Source organism: Syngnathoides biaculeatus, chromosome 6, assembly GCF_019802595.1.
Source record: "Syngnathoides biaculeatus isolate LvHL_M chromosome 6, ASM1980259v1, whole genome shotgun sequence".
NCBI classification, from domain to species: domain Eukaryota; kingdom Metazoa; phylum Chordata; class Actinopteri; order Syngnathiformes; family Syngnathidae; genus Syngnathoides; species Syngnathoides biaculeatus.
Genome location: NC_084645.1, coordinates 20,983,695 through 21,005,287, shown reverse-complemented (window position 1 = coordinate 21,005,287; position 21,593 = coordinate 20,983,695). Strand labels below are relative to the sequence as shown.

Below are 21,593 nucleotides of genomic sequence, written 5' to 3'. Positions count from 1 at the left end.
TGACCTAATAAGCTCATTAAGTCCGAAATGCAGTAGATATTTGCCTGAAAAAAATATTAACAAGAAAGTTGTATTTTTTTTTTGGAGGGGAAAGGGTGTACTTTTCCCCCAAGCCATCAAGACCTTTGAACTCAACACCACTGCCGTGTAAATTGATGCAAGTGCACTTTCTTCTGCTTTTCTTACTTCTGTAGTTAAATCATTAACAGTCACTAACGCTTGAATTTGTCCTTTGACCCCTTGAGGGGGAAAAAAAAAAAAAAAACGACGACTCGAGGGATCCAAATGACCGTAAAGCAAATTTGGAGTTGAAGCGCGGCCGACGAGGGCGACTAAACGGCGCGATGACTAAACCGGACTCTACGGCGGGTGGCTGTTAATGAAAATGTATCAGCAGTTTTCATCACAACGTGCGCAGAAGAGATGGAAAGAGAGAGCAGAGTGGGCGGCTGAGGGGGGGGAGGAGGAGAGGCGGAGACTTTATTGCCGGCTGTAGTTAGATGGTAAATTTCCTCCTGGCAGATATTTATTGAGTTAGTCGAGTCTAGAGAGAGCTTTAACATTGATTGTGATCATTAAATATATCCGCCGCAAATGGCGAGATGGCGTTCGCCTCGGTCGCTGGAGCCGACGGGGGCCAGAACAAAGGCGTAATCAAATCAATCCTCTCATAATTATTCCTTGAGAGGTGAAATTAATCACGAGGAGAAATAAAAACAATAATGGAAAATGAAATGGTCGCTCGTAAACAATTACGGCCCAAATTGAAATGAACTCGGTGAAGGGAAGGAAAAGAATGAAGGGAACACCCAGTGTTGTTTTTTTTTGCGTCGCGTCGGCTTCGTGTGTGTTCCCACGTGTTTGAGGCGCCGTGTTGCGGCGCATTAGCGTGCACTAGTGCGCACTTTGGCTGCACCTTTGGCGACCAAAAAAGAAGCAATGCGTGCTTGCTTCAAGCCGTTTATGACCACTCCACGTGAAGGTTACAGTCAAAGTAAATGTAAAATTAATGTTGCGTAAACAGGCAAACACCCTAACTTTGCCGAAAGTCTGCTGGCTTAATGCTAACACGCAATGCTAAACGCTCACACATGGGCTAGGGATAGTAGCGCCGATATATCTGGAGAAGAGTGAAAAATATTTGAACTGATACAGTGACAAATACACAGTAGATAACAAACATTACTCACAAGCGTTTAGTTAGCTTAATAGACTAGACCGAGTCATTTTTAATGTACTGTCACGATATTGAAAAAAATGGCGGCGTCCAGGTCATGCTAACCCGCAGTGATTTGAATGTTTCTTGCTTATTTGAATTTGGTCTGTTTTTACATTTTCCCTGTTGAATTATTTTTTTTTAAGTCATAAATTCTTGTCTTGCTCTGCAAATAACGAATATGAGCGCAGTTTTAAATCCATGCGGATTCAGTGTAGGTATGTTTTACAGTGCCCCCTGGTGGCCACGATGCAAATACATGGAGCAGCACAATGCCCATCGAATGAATGGGAAAAATGGTGCAAAATCATTTCAATGTTCACTTTATTTAATTGTGTTATCACTGCATGTTTATTTAGTCAAAATACGACAGAGAGCTGCCTTGCTGATTTAAAAAAAAAAAAAAAGTCAGAGAAATATTTGCAGTGCCAAATATTTGCCCTGGCTCAATAAATGTTGTTAGACACGGTCAGTTGTAGATGGAGGAAGCTGGGGGGGGGGGGGGTCCTAAGGATCAAGTTCCCTCCCCCGCCGAGAGGAAGTGTAGCATATCGATTGGCTATCAGGACGATTCCGATACGAGCCGATCGATGACGCTCTCCGTGGAAGCCAGGCAGGCTCCTCCCTGTTGAGTCAGGAGGCCCCGAAAGCGACGTCCTCGAACGCCTCGCGGATGTTGCGGAGGTTCAGGTCCAAAAACAAAAGCCACACGTCATCGTGTCAGAAGATCGACATTTTTATTCATCTGTTTTACGCTCAGATTACATTTGGGCTCATTGAAAACAAGATTTTTTTCTCAAACATGCACTCGTACACTCCTTGTCCTTACTACTACACTAGCAGTCAGGCAGAACTGTGCACGAGGTGCTACCGGTACCACGAGTGACACCATCAAATTCTACTAGTCGACATCTGAGCTTCATTAGTAGCGTGTGATGCAAACTAGTGCAGTTTTGCCTCTGTAGCAACGTCATTGTCCTACTAGTGTGCAGAATTGGGATAAAAGGTTACTAGTAAGAGGCAGTAGTTCCACTAGCGTGCCACTATTGCACTGAATTGTCCTACTTGTGAGGACAAAGAGTGCACTATTAGAGAGATAAATATAAATATTTAGGAAATGAAATAAATGCTCAAACAGTAAATAAAAATAAATTCAGTGCAGTCCCTTTTCTCTCCACTAGTAGCGCCACTTTTGGCCATCTTGTCGGCGATTAAACGTGATACTAGTGATGTTTCCTCCTAGTAGGTCAAAAGTGGCACTAGTAGTAGCAGTAGTGCGTTTAGCACCATGGACAGCGCCAAAGAGGAATTGTTGCTATGGGAGCTCAAATGCGTCTAATTGTGATTTTGCTGCAGGGATGTTGAAACAAAGCGTTTTTGACGGCATCTACGTTCGCTAGTGTTCGGCTCTTTTCCTGGGATTTGCAGGAAACGCCACGCGATAAGACCCCCGCGCTGCTCAGCACACGGCAGATGACGGCAGGGCGGAACATGCGCGCGACTACCTTCATTCGGCGGGTAGAAGCGCAGCATGTGCCCAAGCACGTGTTATTTTTATTTTAGAACATTAATCGTAATAAAAAAGGAATGTGCCAGCATCTGTGGGATCAGATGTTTAATCTGTTTTCTTTTCTTTTTTTTTTTTTTTGCACAGCCCGCACCTGCACACACTCGTTGGGGGGGGGGGGGGGGGGGGAGCAGTAATTATATAAAATCTGCCTACAGAGACAAAGCCAGTGTGTGTTTTATTGCTGCAAATGAAGCAGCGGACTCAGTTTTGCTGCCTACACAAATAGCGCCCCCTAACGGCCAGCTGATTAACACGCTCCCCTTTTAATGTGCTTGAAAAGAAAAATAAAGCTAAACACACGAGCGGACTTCTGCTTTTATTTTCACGTGAGCGGCTAATTTTGTATTTATTTTTTCCCTCTTTGCAGAAATCCTTCCGCTGGAACGTTGACGTTTCAAGATGGACGTACAGCACGAGGACTGCCGTAAAGCACAAGGTCTCAAAAAGCAACCCAACCGACGGCGGCGAAACTTTGACCTCCCCCCTCCCCGAAACTCCATCAGTGTAAAAAAAAAAAAAAAAACATCATTTCAAAACAAACCAGACTGAAATCCGCCACATCCCTTCGATCATAATGACAAGGAAGAAAAAAAAAAAAAACCCAAACAGATTTCTTATTTAAAACAAAACAAAACCAAAAAAAAGTCTTACCAGAGTGCAGTTTATAAATAAATAGCTTAAATTCATATCGAAAACTGGAGTAAAAAGAATGACCAAGTGGTGTCCACCCCCCCCTTTAGCACACATCCAGAAATCAGGATGTTGTAAATATTGTACACACAACAAATACGGACATTACTGAAAAAAAAAAAAAGAAAAAGTGGAAGTGGTGCAGATTTGTGTACAGAATCATATTCATCTTTGTGTGTTTTGTTTTTCTCACCTTGAGGGATTAACACACGTCTACGTAACGTTTACGCAAAACCAGAAAAAAAAAAAAACTTGGGGACAAAAAGAAAGAAAATTAGGGCCACAATGAGAAGAAAAAAAACTAAAAATCAAATCATGTCATTGGACTTTTTCAATTATATTATTAGAATAAAATGTTTCATGTTTGTTTTCAGTTTTTTTCGTTTTTCTTTTGTAAGATTGCAAAAGTATTTTGTTGCCAGATGGCAGCTTCCATTTTTGTAATATTGGAATTTTATGTCTTGTAAAATGTTGACTTTTTATTTCTGAGCCCTTTTCCCCCTTTTAATATTGTAACATTTTCATGATGTTTTATTTGTTTTCATTTTTGAAAGTTACACGTTTCGTCTCCAAATTGCATCGCTTTTATGTTGTTTGTTTTCTTTGACTAACTTTCCTTCCCGTGGTGCAGTTGCAATTTTTGGGGGGAGAAATGAAGGGTGTAATGGTCCAACTTTATGTTCATAAGATGACATTTTCCTTTCATGCTGTGGCTCAATACAACTTTTTTTTTGTCTCAATTCCATTTGTGTATTCTTTTTCTTTATCCCCGTACAGTTGAAACTTTTATTTGTTTTAAAATATCAATTTATTCTCGTGCAACTCGCTTTTCTTGCAATAATATAACTTGACTCTTTTATAAAATAACTTCTAATATAATTTTAAGTTTTTGTTTTTTTTTCCTTTTCAGTGTGGCCCTAATTTCTTATTCTAAGTACTACGTAGCACTACAGTATTTGTGACTTTGAATGAAGTTTGTTTTTAACAAGGAGAAAAGTTCACCAAAAAAAAAAAAAGGAGCAGAAGTGTAAAAGTTTTGAGCAGCGCACATGTGGCTTCGTTGCCCCCCCCTCCCCTCCATACAAACAGCGCTTTTGGCAGCTCTATTGAACAAAGCGATCAATGAGGCCCCACCGCCTTTTTTTTCTTTTTATGGTTTCATTTTTTATTGGGGGCGGGAGGTGGGGGGGTCCAACAACAACACTGAGCGCGACCCCGCCTTCCTCAGAGGGCTCGGACCTGGGCCGCGGTCTCGCCCCGCGCCACCAGGCGCTCGCTCAGCTCCCACAGGCCGACGGCGGCGTTCGGGTCCTGGGCCTGGGCGGAGGGCTCGCAGCGGAAGCAGTTGTTGAAGTACATGCCCCCCAGGCCCTCCAGCTCGGGGGCCACGGCGCAGTACACGGTGGTGGCGGCGCCTTGTTGCTGTGGACGGAAACAAAACACACACAACTCAGAGAAGAGAAGAAAGTGGACGCGCCGCCTCTCCTGTACATATATTTATATACATATATTTATTTATCTATGTCTCGACTGGGTGTCCGAGGGTCCACGACAAGAAGAACACTCCGATGGTGTGGACGTTTGACTTTTGTATACAGTGAACCCCCCCACATTTGTTTTTGTGCTCATCTCATCCCGGTGGCGTCTTCGTGTTTGATTTCGTGAGCTTCTTGCATTGTCTAATCGAAAAAAAGTGCTCTACTGCCATCTTGTGTTAACTCAAGGGAATTACTAACTATTTTCTTTCTTTGCCGTCGATTATCCGTGGCAGGTGTCGGTCTCGATCCCGCACGAATTGTAAGGGTTCACTGTATATGCGAAAGGACAAGGTTGTAAATATGTATATTTTTTCACATGGAATTACGGTGTTGATAGGCTCGCGGTTCTGAGATCCGAGGTTCAATCTCAGCCCCCCACCCTGTTCTTGCGTGGTCTTCAGGTTTCCTCCCGTCCTCCAAACAAACGCGCATTCTTGGTCCATTCATTGTCAAAAGGTGTGAATGTGAGTGTCGATGCTTGTTTGATGGGCCGAGATATGCCCTGCAATTGGTCGCCGACCAGTCTGGGGCGGGTGTGCCTCACCTTTGTAACTTTAAGTCAACTGAAATCGACTCCAGCTCAACAGCTGCCCTGAAGAGGTGAAAAATTATTTTAAAAAAGTAAAAAAAAATGAATTCAGCTATAGTGAGAACTAGTTGGGACTCAAAATCGAGTCTTGTGGGACGCCACAATCAAGAGGAGCTGTGACAAAGGAATGCCGATCTCATTGAATGGGAAAACTTTTGACAAACTATATCTGATTTATTCCACGTGACATCTGTAATGTGTACCTATTTTGCTCATCAGTTCCTTTAATTACGAGACCAAGAAAACGTGCTCGATGTTTTTGTCTAAACTTCACTTGTAGTAATTGCTTCACGGTCAGTCCAAAGTGGTCCGTTCTTCCTAAGCCGCACCGTCAACTGGAATCGGCAACAGGACAAAACGCTATAGAAAATGTCTGGAGGGGACTTAGTCCGGCTTTGGGGAAGTTGTTGGGAAACGTGTAGCGCTTCACACACACCCGCACAACACACAACACACAGAGAGTAGTGCTCTTTGTCGCCGAGTCGTCTCATCTAACTTTGAGGGCGTCAAAAGACGCCGCTCGGACGCCGAGTTGTCTCGTGCGCTCCGGCCAGTCAGTCAGTAATTAGCAGGGAAATTTACGCCGGATCCGCGACATCCTCAAAACCGAAGCGGGCGCCGAGACGTCAGGCGGAATTACACACATTTGCCGGGACGCTCAAAGGCTTCCATAAAAGTCAAAATATTAATAATAAGCTGTTGGGACAGCCACCAAAGTGGACGTCAAAAGCCGGACGGTTGAAATGCCGTCTAAGCGCCGGCGGCGCGCACGCCATCGGAAGCCCTTTCAGCGTTCATTCCATATCCTTAATAGCCAGCTTAAGGTCCACGTACTAGTCCCATCTTTGTCCTCACTTGTAGGGAAAGTCAGGGCATCGGTACGACGACTGTCTTTTACTAGTAACTACAACCGTCCAGTTGGGATTAATTCAACGCCCTGAGAACTTCCTAGTAACATTTCTTTTTCATATTACCGTCAGACAACTTTGAAAACTTATAGAACGTGTTACTAGTGAGGCAAATTACTAGTACTATTCCCAGCTATTGTCGTTCTATTACCGAGGACAAAAAGTGTACTAGTACTTGGACCTTAACACAGACACCCAGAATATTACATATATATATATATATATAAAAAAAAGGTAAAACAAATTTATGGAACTCCTTTTGAGCATTTATTAAACAAAAATATAGAAAGGATAAGTCTCACTGAGGAGGCCTAAAGTGGCTCCAGTAGTTCCTTGTAAAATGTCATTTTACTACTAGTGCACTGAATTGTACTGAATTACTAGTGAGGACAAAAAGCAAACGACTTTAAGGCGAAAAGTGTACGAGTTGTGTAAAAAAAAAAAAAAAAAAAGTCTACTAGTGCGACTTTGTCTAAGGACAAAGCGTGGTGCATGAAACCAAAGATGGATGTCAAGGACATAAATTCCATGTTTGGGCTTACTAGTGAGCTAAACCAAAGTCGTCTAGTAGTCAAAACAACATCGGTAGTCCTCTGAATTGACTTACTAGTGAGGACAAAGATGATACTAGTTGATGGAGTTTAAACTGGATTTTGAGTGTATGGAATAAATGGTTCTCCACACACACACACACACGCACGCACATGGCGACGTTTTGAAAGCACAGCTGTGCCTCCGCACGCAAAATGCAAATGAAGAAGACGGGAAAGAAAAAAAAAAAAAATGATTGCGAGATTTGTCATCAATGAAGCCGCGAAAGCTCGAGCTGGAAGCAAACTTTGAAGCGCGGCGTGATGAGGATAAAAAAACACGACCTGCCAGCCGGCCGATAACTGGGCCCGGCGTGGCGTCTCATGTATCAAAGACGGGACAAATGCCAGTCAGTGTCTTCTCTGAGCTGGAAAGTTCACACGGACGTGAGCGCTCGCGTCCGCCTTCAACTCGGGATGACTTTGAGTCCGGCTACTAAACGCTGGAAGGAAAAGATTTGCTGACGACTTTCTCGTCAGTTTGGAATCCAGAGGGTGGCGAGATTATTCTTTCATCTGACAAAGCAGCCGTCCTGTCATATTTATGTGAATTTAGATGGGTTTTTTTTTTCAATTTTTTTAATTAAAACGCAATTGATTAATTGACAGTTCATTTCGCATTTTTTTTAAAAATAATGATCTGATTATTCCACAAGAATTTGTTTTTTTTTTTTTGCTAATTTTTTGTTTTTGGGGGTGGGGGTGTATTCACTTATTCATGTCCACGTTTCATATAAAAGTACTGCATCTTCCGTCCAAAAGACATTTGGAACAATCGTACACTTCCAACTTTTCTCCCCCCCCCCCCCCTAGAGAAAGTCCAAAAAGGTCGCAGATGAACTACACCGGAATTTTTACCCCGACCCACCACCACAAAATATTTGCGATATTGTGCTTTTGGGTGATAATGTACTGCAACCTTTCCGGTGATCTTCATTTGACTGTTAAACTTTTAAACGCATGTTCAACTTTTCTTTGTTTCTGTAGTTCCATAAATGAATAATCTATAAGTAGATTAATAAATGGGTCTTCGTCGCGCGGTTACATTTTGACATCGTGAGACAAAGGCAACATATAAGAATTGATCGATAATAATGGAAGTGTTCAGTGCCCTTGGAGTGTCGCACTGTATAAACACGAGTAAACGCTAACTACGCCAAACGGGTCACGTAGTTGGTGAGCAACCGGCGCAGTGTGCCTCACTTCTCTGGCTCAAACTCACTCAAGCTCACCCGACACCCTGAACAGGACAAGTGTTCGAGAAAATGAGTAGATGGACGTCGCTATAGCGAGAAAAGATTGGGGACTCAACATTGAGCCCTGCGGGATGCCGCAATCCATTTGAGCTGGAGTCAGTTAATGGTTGACTCGCCAAACAGGAAACACGTCGTCACGTCGGAAAGGCATCAAAGTCGACGTTCTTGGAATTTTCCATTTAGCTCCTTGTTAGAGAACAGAAAACGTCCGGTTGAAAACTTTAAGAAGTTCTCCGATGTTCGTCGTTATATTTCACCTTTGTGAGTCGTGTACTTTCATTGCGAGGAAGCCAAACAGACGCCTGGCGGGGCCAAAAGCGTGAACGGATCCCGAAGACAATCCGGATGCGCAAATGTTCGTTTTTGTCTCCTCGTCAATGTAAAAACCTCGGACCCCATCTCAAGTGTTTTCCAGAGCCGAGCGGTCCAAACTGGGACGCGCGAAGCCGACAGGGCGCCGCGGGTCCATTCTTCTCATTCGTCCCTTAATGCGATATTAACGATAACGCGGGGCGCGCTTGCCGGTGCCATTTGTGGCGCACGTTCATCACGTGAATTCATTGACTTCATTAACGGCGGCGCGCTGCTGCGCCATCGAAAATTTGAGAGAGGAAAAAAAGAAAGGAAGAAAGAAAAGAGAGGAAGGATATAGTGTCAGCTACTTATGAATTTTATGACTGGATTTTGGGGGGTGGGGGGCACCGAAATATGAATAACACATTACTTAATCATTTACAAATGGATAAAAAAAAACAAAACAAAACGTGTGAGTTGTTCAATAAGCGGGAGGGAAATTTGTTAAAATTGTAATTATGCTTTTCAAATCGTGCGCTATTGAGTTGATCAACTTTTTAAATTGTGTAAGTATCGTGTCGTCCGAGTCTTCCGAGCACCCGCGGGGTTCCTCATGGCCTTGTACAGTGTACAGTATCATTGTGCAAAACTCTTTAACAAGCGTATTCAAAAGCAAGTATGTGTGTACGTGTGTGTGTGTGCGTGCGTGCGTATTGGGGGGGGGGGGGTGGTGTATTTTCATTTTTTTTTTTTTGTCTTGCATGTGACGCCCACGCCGAGGCTCCGTCTTCCACGTGTAGCTACGACCGACACCGAGCTGGATCGTGTAATTAAATAAAAAAAAAGTCAGTACTGTAGAGCTTTTTTTTTTTGTACATAAAAGCTGACCTGTACATATTACAAAAAAAAAAATATGAAATGTGATGAATAATACCGGCTATGCATGCTGAATACCGAGCAATTCTTTCAGGTACTTTTATAAATTCCCAAAATTCTCATATGGCATGTCCATGAATTAAAAAAAAAAAAAATATAAAAAGAAAGAAAAAAAAAAGTAGAAAATGAAAAATATAGGTATTAAAAAGTCGATATTGTCAGGCAAATATTCTCGATTCTCGGCTCACGTGCGTGCGACGTCTTCCTGTTTTCTCCCTGGCGTGCGTACTTGTGTGTTGTCGCCCGGCGTCGCGGGTGGGGTGGGGAGGGTCGGGGGGGATGGGGGTGTATTCGGAAGGGCGACCGACGCAAAGCGAGGTTGGGGGGGGGGCGCATACGGGTCAAAGTCGAGAGTGGGCCGGGCCGGGCCGTGGCTGTGACGAGCCGGCACGGCCAATACTCGGAGACGTGGCAAAACATTTACAAGTGGAAATAATAATGGGGGGGGGGGCTGGGGGGGGTTGTGCTCTGACGATATTCCGCTCATTCATTCAGGGTGGGGGCTCCTTATGACTTTTGTGCTTCTATGTTTACAAAAATGTCTTTTCTTTTTTCCCCCTTTTCTATTGTTTTTCTCCCTCCTTCTCCCCCCCCGACACGTGCGGTTTAAACGTAGGTTGGAGGTGTCTGATTTTTAACATGTGCTAAAGATATTTTACATTTAATAAATAACCGTTGAAATCACGACATGCGTCTTTTTTTCCCCATCCAAGGGCGACCGAGAGCCAAAATCGGGGCCGGGTGGGGGGGGGGGGGGGTTGAAAACAGACACACCAAATTCATTTTTCTAATAATTAATTCATTTACATTGCCATTTTATCATGTATAATTTATTACAATCGAAACCTTTGTAGAGTCGAATCAATTTAAAATTTATTGAAGGCACATGTGAAATATTTTATTTTACTAAATGTTGAATTCATTCAAAGCGCTAAGTCAGCGTCTTTTATTGGTCTTTTTTTTTTTTTTTTTAGTATTACAGTGATGCTTCGGTTCTCCACCGCAGCACGTTCCAAGAAAACGGTTCGAGTAGTGATTTGTTCGAAAACCGAATCGACGTTTCCATTACAATGAATGGAAAAAGAAATAATGCGTTCCAAGCCTAAAAAATTAGGCTTTATAAAGCATTTTTTTTTAGCTTTTCCTGATAATAAACTGCATAGTTTCAATACTTTATATAATAAAATAACTTGAGAAATATATTTATTTTTTTGCTTAAAATGTAAGCTTTAGTAGTAGATTATGCAAGGCTGGGAGTGGATTGCCGTATCTGTAGCGACTCGGCCCCCGGCCTTGTAAACTTTTTTTTTTTTTTATTAACAAAAGTGCAGAATAACCTTACACCAACAAAAATTAGGGGGGGAAAAAAGCATTTTTAATTTTTTTTTTTTTTTTTTTTACAAAAAGTTAAACAAAAATGTACGTATCAAATGTCTTCGGGGGTGGTGACTCGCCCCCTTTTAACAAAAAAACAAATCTAATGTCATTTGTTTTTGCCGAGAACATTTCTGAAGTGGCTCATCACGACATCATTAATATTTTGGCATGCTCCGCTACATTCACATTTATTGGGGTGATGAAGTTTGACCAAATTATGGATTTCATTCCATTTGGCACAGATGGCTTTGATGTCAGCCCTTGGGACAATTAACAGTCACTACCGGGACACGTCTGTGTACAGAGGCTGCGTTATAAACAAGAACAAAAGTCCGCTGCTTGCGCCGCGCGCGTGATGTCATTTCCTGTTTTTTTTTTTTTTGGCAGGGTGCGAATTCACAATAAAGCGTGTCGTGGATCAGCTTGTCTGGCCGCGCGCAATATGCTATTTCCGTTTTTTTTCAGCACCGTTCGAGTACCGATTTTTGTTTGAAAACAGAAGCAAAAAAAATAAAAAAATCTTAATTTCCATTCAAAAACCGGGACGTTAAAAAACTGAGGCTTTACTCTATTTATATTATTTTTTTTACATTATTATTATTTATTTATATTATTTTTATATTATATAACACATTGTAAACATGTTTGAACGCAACAACAGCACTGTTCGAGTCCCGATTTTTGTTGGAAAAAAAAATCTCAATTTCCATTCAAAAACCGATTTGTTCGAAAACCGGGACGTTCAAAAACTGATGCTTTACTGTATTTATATTATTTTTTTTGACATTATTATTATTTACTTATATTATATAATACATTGTAAACATGTTTGAACGCAACAACAGCACTGTTCAAGTCCCGATTTTTGTTGGAAAAAAAAAAATCTAAAATTCCATTCAAAAACCGATTTGTTAACAAACCGGGACGTTCAAAAACTGAGGCTTTACTGTATTTATATTATTTTTTTGTATTATTATTATTCATTTGTATTATTTTAGATTATATCACACATTGTAAACATGTTTGAACGCAACAACAAAAACAAACTGCGACTTATTTTTCGTATTGTCTGCGTGGCGAGCGTGAGTGTGAGCGGTGGCCCACAGCAGCGCGATTCTTGCGCTGCATTGACGACGGCTCTCCTAATGAGTGAGGACGTGTACTACCGACACCCTCACCACGAAAAAAAAACCAACCCTCGCCTCATTACAAGGAAATATAACGGGGGGCACTGGATGTGTGAAAAACTGTTTCCAAAGAGGTGACCAGCATCCTGGAACGGATCGCGTTGGAGCAACAAAAGCACCTCTGAAATAAATGCCAGTGTGTGTGTGTGTGTGTGTGTGTGTGTACACCTCTGCGAGTTGCCGGTTCAACTGAGCGTGCTCTGTCCAGCTGTAGCGGCTTCTACGCCCCCCCCCCCCAAATAAACAAGCTGCCCCTCCATTCATCTTGGCCAGCAGAGCAGAAGGTGAGCAGATTAGCGGCTTCCTCGCACTGAAAATACAAACCGGCTCACAGAACCCTGACCTGTGGCCAGCAGTGAGAAGTCAGTACACGTTTGTACCCGTATCTGGACTTCACTCAAATATGTATTTATTGTTTTGTTTTTTGTTTTTTCCTCTCTGATTCTGCGACAAAAGCGTGAACTTTATTTGGGGTTTGTCAAAGGCGCTTTAAACGGCGGCCAACGTGTGCTGGTTCCTATTTCACACGTTCTGTAAACAGCCACAAATACATTTTTTACAAACGTTAGGTCAGTTGTTAATTTATGCTTACATGTTTATACTCCAAAATGATTTTTCATATCTTCGAAAGCTCAGAGTCGAAGCCGGCATTCTGGACTTTTTCTATCTACGACGTGTGACAAGATGTCACCGATTTTTTAAGAAAACAGCTAACCGTATGAAAACTATTTCCTCCTTTTGTATTTTAATAAATCTCAGCAAAAGTACTTTGTTTCTGTACCTGTACTTAATTACATTTGTACTTGCAACACTTTCTACGAATCAAATCTCACTTCCGCCACCTCCGCCGGATCGCGTCCGCCTGCCAAGAGGTCGCCCGGGGGTCGGCGCGCAGCCCGACAAATCACCGACTTGACCGAAGCGGCCAACGGCGCCGGCGCAACCTTCACGGGAAGGCGGCAACGGAACCGACGGCCGCAAATGGACCGTCGCGGAGGGGCCCGGCGGCCATCGGCGGGTGCTAAACTCTAATTCATAGCCTCCATTAGCCCGTCGGAGGTGGGCTAATACTCAGCTACTGGCATTAGCGGCGAGAGGCAAGGCGGAGAGCGCGGCCCCTTCCCTCCCGGACCGCCGTTCCGAGCTCAGGCGGGGAGGCGAGGACACGACCGGGCTGTAGGACGCGAGGCATCCGAGGGGAAAATGACGGAAGGAAGGACTTGCGCAGCCACTGTGAAACTATCTCATTTTTATCCGGCCACGGCGGGACTTCCGAAGTCATCCGCGCACGCGACCTAATTATTTTTGCCCTAATAAAAGCAACATATGCTAAGACAATAAAAGGCCTTATTGGACAGATATTCATTAAAAGGTTGAGCAGTAAAAGCGGCAAGGGGACTCGGACTCGGCCACAGCTCCTTGGCGCGCGGGCAACGACGACGTGCGCTCGGCGGTGCTCTTCGTAGCTCTGGCCGTCCAGTTCGCACTTTACGGTCGCTTTTGATTATTTTGGATTCGGGAACTCGGACAGAAGTGCTAACGCGAGAGAAGACAATTAATGCTCGTGGGTGCTGATCCATTTTCACGCATTGTTAAGGTATGCAGCTGTTTGAATGAAGGTTTTTAATCAACGTAACGACGCTATTTTCTGTTACGCCATCTATGGCGTTTTACGTTGTTATGTTATGTTACTGAAGGTTGTTCCTTACAGATATGAAATATTACTATTAGGCGGGTATAATCATCGGAGAAAATTAGAAAGACACAAATTTTCATTCACACCATCCATCCATTTCCGTTGCTGCTTATCCTCACAAGGGTCGCGGGGAGTGCTGGAGCCTATCTTTATTCTATCATGCTTGCAAAAAATTGAGACAAAACATTATACATACATTCATCCATTTTCTTTTGCCGCTTATCCTACCGAGGGTCAAGGGGTATGCTGGAGCCTATCCCAGCTGTCAACTGGCAGGAGGCGGGGTACACCCTCAACTGGTTGCCAGCCAATCGCAGGGCACATAGAGACGAAGAACCACACTCACAATCACACCTAGGGGCAATTTAGAGAGTCCTATTAATGTTGCATGTTTTCGGGATGGAGGAGAAAACCCTCGCAGGCACGGGGAGAACATGCAAACTCCACACAGGCGGGGCCGGGATTGAACCCGGGACCTCAGAGCTGCGATGCCAACGCTTTTATCATTCACACCATTATCCAGCAAAAGCCGAGAGAATTTTGCCGCCTACTTTCAAGCAGATAACTAGTGCCAATGTTTCTACAGACGAGGAAAAACTGAAAAGCCGCGAGACCAAATGAAAACGTTCACGTCACTGGTTGCTAAACTGTACCGTCATTTCCGGCCTATAAGTCACGACTTTTTTCACACGCTTTCGACCCTGCGGCTTATGCGGTGACGCGGCTAATTTGTGCATTTTTTTCCTGACGGCCGCAAGGGGCCACTCGAGCGGAAAAGGTAAGAGTGAGACCGGTGGAATATATGTGCCGAGGAAGTGACTTTTACCGGTCCGGCCCTGTTAGCACCGCGCTAGCGTGTTACTGCCGTGTCTCAGTGATTTTAACCAGTAAGTTTTTCTTTTTTACCTGGTCCTTTTAATGCAACGGTGCCAGCATTAGCTTTAGCATAGCGGCACTTGCGCTAGCATTAGCACGGCAGCGCTAGCGTTAAACTCTCCTCCTTTGAAAATATCTTTCTTTCAATGTGGGCACTTGCGGCTTTTATACAGCTACGGCGTATGTATGTACCAAATGGTATTTCCTTAACAACTGGACTGGGTGAGGCTTTTAACCAGGTGCGCTCTGTAGGCCGGGAATTACGGTATTTTTATTTTTTTAAGCATTTCCATTTCTGGCTAATTTCATGCACATAAAAATAATGACTGGCAAGTGTGATGTGTCCTCATTCAACGGACAAAAAAAAAACATTTCTAAAAATAATACTTAAATAAAACGGAAAATAGCAATCACAATGGATAATAACAACGATTACGAGCTCAGACGGCACGGAGCGGCGGCGGCGAGCCTTTCGGGTTGGCAATCCTCGTTCGGTGGGCGAGTGGAGATCAGCGGAGGGATGTTCCGCTTCAAATAAGGAGGCAGCGCTGGCCCATTAAACTCTGATAGTAATGATATTAATTTGGCAGCGACGTGTCATTTTCACAGGAGAGCGACTGGCTGAAGACGCCAGCGTGTCACAGCACGGCGGCTAGCAGTAACATTATGAGAGAGAGTGGCGGGGCGGTGCGCTAATGGCACAGATTAGCGCGCCCTTGGTCACCGCGGCCGCCGTCCACTGACCGCAGCTGTGACTTATCCCCGCCGTCGTCGCATTACGTAATTTCGCTGCAGAACAGGAAGAAAAAATTACAATCCATTCATTACGTTAGTGGGTGAAAATGCGCTTTTTGGGGGGAATGACATGACCGCAATTTGAGTTAGCCAGAGAAGCAAATTTGGTTGGGTTCAGCCCCTTTTTCTTCACATCACTTCCTCCTCCGAAAGTCGACACTTGTGATTGGCTCTCTCTGGTCATGTGGCATTCTGCCTCAGTCCCAAAAAGTGACGTCATTTTCCAAATATGATCTCAAAGTGCTTCCTGGGACTGCAATTTATCAGCTTGTCTGAGATTCCGAAAAAGTTTCTGCACTTGACCTCCTCCAAAGGTCCTGTTGATGCCGTCCGTCACTTATGAAAAGTCATCAAAACGTACTCAAATGGAATTAGTTGAGTTACTTTGCAATAGTTACACTATTATTACATTTTCATCAGGTTAACGAACAAAATTTCCAGTTCCATCCAATGTGGACCCTTTACAAGAACGGTGGGAAAAGGGTGGCCGGTGGGCTATACGCGGCCCGCTCTGATCTTTAAGCTGGGCCCACCGAGCAGTGACGTGATCAAAAGTTTTATATGTTATATTTGCTGCATTATTCACCTTTCAACAAGATGTACGAGCTGTCTTTAGACCTCAAGAAGACTCTGAATTGATTGTTGTCGTACTAGAGCGGTTTCCTCTCGTTTCCTTTCAGCTTGTCCCGTATGGGGTCGCCACAGCGTGTCGTCTTTTTCCAACTAAGCCTATCTTGTGCATCTTCTTCTCTTACAGCGACTGTCCTCATGTCCTCCCTCACGACATCCATTCAAGCTTTGCTTTGGTCTCCCTCTCTCTCGCTCTCTTCCCCGGTAGCTCCATCCTTACCGTCCTCCTACCAATTTCCTCACACTCTCGCCTCTGGACATGTCCAAACTATCGAAATCTGCTCTCTCTCACCTTGTCTCCAAAGCATCCAACTTTAGCTGTCCCTCTAACGATCTTGTTTCTAATCCTATCCAACCTGCTCAGTCCGAGCGAGAACCTCAACAACTTCCTTTCTGCTACCTCCAGTTCTGCTTCCTGTTGTTCAGGAACGCCTGGCTACACCTCCTTCAGTGCCACCGTCTCTAATCCGTCCATCATGTCACCACTGTTTTATAGACTTTGCCCTTCATCCTAGCGGGGACTCTTCTGTCGCGCAGAACACCAGACACCTTCCGCCAACCGTTCCACCCTGCTTGGACCAGTTATTTCACGGTTTCCTCTACCGGAGACAAAAATCTGTCGGTTTTGGCAAAATCAAGATGGTTCTGATTCTGCTGCTTGGTCAATTTTTTTGCCTCCAGATACGAGTGACCCCCACAGCTTGACGGCAGCAGCAAACTTCACGTCATCAATACGCATTGGTTTCCCTTCGGTTGGAATCGGTGGATGCTCATCGGCAGTAATGTGCCTTTAAGATGGCTTGATGAGCGCGGCGAGAACCGACAGAAGAAGAAGATCCAGGAAGGACAATAACGTGAAGAACAGACATGTTCATTTGCGCTTACATTTCCCGTCAATTGAACTGGCGGAGATTCAGAGCCATTGAGATTGAGAAGAAGAAGAAGAAGAAGAAGAAGCAGAAGCAGAAAAGGGCCCCAACTAAGTTTGAGTAACAGCCCCCCCCCCCCACAGAACAGAGACAAAAGCTCTGATTCGATGCGTTTCTGCCCTGTCCGTGTTTTTGAAGGTTTAGAATTAGCCTAACAGCGATGCTAACTTTTGTTAGCTTGTCCGAGGTGCACCCCAAGTCATCAAAACTCAGCTGGGATGGACTCCGAGCTCAACCACAACCTGAACGAGAATTTGTGATGTTCTACTTTGGAGTTCAGACTTGTCGTGTCGTGCTCGTCTTTATTGTGCATAAATGCAAACAAACCATTAAAATTGTTGTGTAGATATCAATTGACCGTGTGTGTGTGTGTGTGTGTGTATTCCAAAGTGCGAGTGTGTGACCCCGTCTCGGCGCTCCTGACCGGAAGAATGCGCTCCCGCATAAATTAGCGGTGATGCGCCGCGATGTAATTATGCCGCTGTCAGGTAGGCCTCACAGCTCAAATTCATTTTAATAAAGTCGGTCTCCAAGGTTACCGACCGCAGGGGGGCAGGAGGCGGAGGAGGGTGGTGGGGGTCACCTTTGGTGTCAGCCCCTATGGATCCCACCCGTACGAAAAACAAACGCATCACAATAGCGAAAGCTCGGACAGGAAAAACATTCAAGTCTTACAAGAATACCCTCAAAATACTTGGCAATATCACATTTTTGAACTATGAAGGATGGATCAAAAGGTATTTAGCTTGTCGTGCAAGAATGATTTATCCTAATTAATGTTTTGGACCAGTTTCTCAAAATGCGGTACTAATAAAAAGCTCCCTCTAGTGCTACAAGAAAGAATCACTCAATGAAATATTCAAAGTGTGCATAATATTAAAATAATAATAAAAAAAGAGAAATCCTTGGCCAGTTGTGACTAACTTGGAAAAGTAGAATTGTGTTTCATCTTTGCTATTGTCACGAGCCATCGGTGCGGAGGAGGACGACCCAAATGCAGGACTCCGAGGCAAAGGCATAATGTCCATTGGGTTTTATTTCAGAAGTAGTGCCCGCGCACGGTAACGCAAGGCAGCGAAGTGACCAAAACTCCAACTTGCCTGTAAAATTACAGTCCCAAAGTGAAAAAGTTGTGAGCGGTGACAGGTGGCCAAGCCTTGCTCATGACAGCTACCAAACATTTGTCTCAATATTACGTATTTACCTGCAATGCTACTGCATGTTCATGTTGGTCATGAGGGTGGAACTTGAACCGTAGCATAACTTTTTTTTTTTTTATTAGGTTGTGACATCTACTCGCAGTACCTTCAGCATTCGGTGCGTGGTATGGATGTTAATTTTCACGTTTTACTTTTTAAAGATTCCCCCCCATGACCCAACAGGTGCATGCTGCTGCGCCAACTTGACAAAACGTGGCACAATATTTTCATTTTGGTTCTACTTTGGCTCGCTTTATAAACCATCGTCGAACTTCCAAGTGCTGTCAAAATCAACACGAATACCGACTACAAAAACGACAGCAAAAGTGTGCACAAGGTCGGCACGCCGGGTGTGAAGGACGGGCCGAGGTGCCAGATGGCGGTCCGCGTCCTCATTTGTCCTGCAACAGCGTGCGTGGATTTAAGATTGCGCCGACCCGACATAAAGAACCTTTCCCCGCTTACGTTTGCAATCTCAGCGCCGATGTTCGGACCCAGGAACAGAATTTATTCCAAACGGTCTTCAATTTGCGACGTTCTCCGGGCTGCTTCCCGCCGTGCGGATGTGAGATTTCTTTGAATTTTTTTGCCCAATCAGATTTCATTGTCTATGTGTTGCCATGTCAATCTCACCTGCCCAGCAACCCCACTGCTTCTTTGACCAATCAGATTCCAGATTTCGCACACACACACGCACAAAAATCAAGCAAAAATAGTTTGTTGGGAGGGTCCCATATTTTTACATCAGTCCCTAAATGGGGATTTAAAGAACAATAGGGATGCTTTCAAGTTATTTTCCCCGCAATTTTTGTCAATTTTTTTATAAAATATTCTCTATTGATTTACTGTGTAGTGACTGACGATGGAGTATTTGGGCTCTAATAAAAAAAAAAAAAAAAAAAATCAGTAGTTTATTTCACAACGCGTCATCGTTTTAAGTAATATTGCGACATAAGCGCATAGTTATTGGCTGGAAATGTTCAGCGGCGCCGCGCGGCCGAGGTGACTTTGGAGCGCCACGCTTTGTTAGCCGCGCGCAATTTACGGTCGGAGATAGTTCGATACGATCGACTGCGCCCGGCGTCTTTACCGGCTGCCCCCTCCTCCCCCCAAAAAATAAGACACCCGGGAACGCTTCACCCGCTGAAGACCTTTAACATCGTCGAGTTGGCGAATCCAAAATGACGAGAGCGACATCAAATTTACGAACGCGACGCGGAGGCGGCGGAAGTGCGGCGCGTTTACGTTCGAGCCGTCGTCTCAACGGCTCTCTGCCGGCCATTCCCGCAGACGAGCGTCTCATTTAGTTAATTGAATGACGAATAAATTGCGCCGGGGCAGACTATTTCACTGCGCCGGCGGATGGAAACGTCCGTCAAACGGGAGACGCGGTTGATCAACGGAATGTTGCGCTGTGAAAAGCAGCGGTAAGAAGCGATCTGGGGGCAGGAAGTGGCGGCATATTTGCCCCAGACAGTTGATGAGCGACCGACTTGACCAAACTTGCTTCATATGAACTCATTCGCCGACAGCATCTTTCAAAGCGGAGTTTTCCATTTTTGCGAGCGTTTCGATTTAAGACCAACGGAAAGAATATTGAGTTCTGCCGCAATAAAAGCGGGAAAAAAAAAAAAAAACGCCGAAAGAAAGAAAGGAAGGACTTCAAGTTTCAACAGAATTGAGCTTTTCCCGTTCTTCAGTGGTCAGCAGCGGAACGCGGCTTGGTTTGAACGAAACGCAGCGAAAATCCGCTTTTTCTGAAAGGAAATTAGGCCAACAAAAGTGAATTTTTGGGCTTTGTGTCTGCTTTTGTAAAACAACAAAAAAGTTGAGTTTTTGATGACAAAAAATCATTTATCCAAGCGACCTCCCGATCTTTTCCCCAACGCAGAAATTGCTAAGTTTCAATCAGGTTTGACGTTTAACGTCAGTGATGTCAAACCTGTCATGCTTTGAGAGGGCCGCCATCTTGTGTGTCACAGGTCAGAGAGCACACGTGATAGGTGAAGCGTGAAGTTTTTTTTTTCCATTATTAATTTATCCGATTGGTCGAAGAGTCACGACGTCGTAGAAAAAGTCAATCCCGGTACTGTGGTGACGTCATCGGAAACCTTTCGTCAGCAATGTTTGAGAGAGACGAGACTTTTGTGGCCAGAATTTAGTGGTGTAGACAACTGCAATAGTATATTTATATTATATATCTTAAAAAGACTTGAATGGGCCACGTAAAAACCCATCAAAAGGATCGTCGACGTTTGTCAAAGTCCTCCGAAGGGCAGCGAGCGCCGCAACGTCGGCCGGCGCTCCGAAGGGCAGCACCTCCCTTGATGAAGACGAGTGTTGACGGAACAAGTTGCTCTACAACAAACCTTTCCTCGCCCCCCCCCCCCCCCCTCCCCCAAATCCAGTTAGACGAGAACATCCTCGCCCTTCTCTCCGTCCTGATCGCGAGCGTCAGGCCGAGCGGGTCCCCCCACGCCCGTCCGCCTTTCATCTGGCGCCTTCAAACGGCGTGAACTCGCTTTCATGACGTGAAGTTGGGAGGAGGAGGCGAGATTGGGTCAAGCGCTACAAAAGTAACGCCTTACAAATACTGCGCTTGAGTATTGATTTTTCCTTTTGCGCCTTTCTTTTGAATACACTTATCTGTAACTTTACTTTGGGCTTGTTAGTTTTTCAACAGCTGCAAACGTGGGATTTAAAAAAAAAAAAAAAAAAACGTAAATAATGAAGTAATGTCAACCACGGTTGAGATCTTGGCGTTTGAAATACTGACAGCAGCGACACGCTGGAACGAGAAGCGAAGAGGATTCATAACGACGGGCAAGTCAATGAAACAGGTATTGCATATATATTTTCCGCACTATGAGGCGCACCTAAAAGCCTTTCATTTTCTCAAAAGCCGACGGTGCGGCTTATAATCAGGTGCGCCTTATATATGGATCGATATTGAGCCTTTAGTGCAGCTTCAGCTAATGGATGCATGACGTAACTATTCTATGCGCCTTATAATGTGGTGTCCCTTATCTATGAAAAAAATGTTTTAAAATGGGTAATTCATTGAAGGTGCGCTTTATAATGCAGAAAACACAATATATGTATATATATATATATATATATATAAATGACAAGGGAAACCAGTTTTACTTCAGTCTGTGCTTTTTTTTTTTTTACTTCTTTTTAAGTAGTTGATCAGTAATTCTACTTTTGCCAGTATTTTTCCCCCACAACTGTCTGTACTTCTGCTTGAGTACAGAGTGCGCATACTTTTGCCACAACTGCAAATGGAGGATAAAGAGAGTAAAAAAAAAAAAAAA

General features: G+C 44.1%; 2 protein-coding genes across 5 annotated transcripts in view; one reads left to right on the top strand and one right to left on the bottom strand.

Annotated features, from left to right (window-relative positions):
• Positions 1 to 4,524, top strand: part of mafb (MAF bZIP transcription factor b) — a 48,589-nt gene extending 44,065 nt beyond the window's left edge. Inside the window, exon 3 of the mRNA XM_061823519.1 lies at positions 3,154 to 4,524. The gene's annotated coding sequence lies outside the window, so the exon portion shown is untranslated. The remainder of the gene's footprint in view (positions 1 to 3,153) is intronic.
• A 128-nt stretch (positions 4,525 to 4,652) lies between these two features.
• The window catches only part of wwox (WW domain containing oxidoreductase), a 182,958-nt gene continuing 166,017 nt past the window's right edge, over positions 4,653 to 21,593 (bottom strand). For all 4 annotated transcript variants that reach the window (XM_061823514.1, XM_061823513.1, XM_061823512.1 and 1 more), the window contains one exon: positions 4,653 to 4,898. In XM_061823514.1, coding sequence (XP_061679498.1) covers positions 4,701 to 4,898 — 198 coding nt within the window. In that variant the 3' untranslated portion in view covers positions 4,653 to 4,700. The remainder of the gene's footprint in view (positions 4,899 to 21,593) is intronic.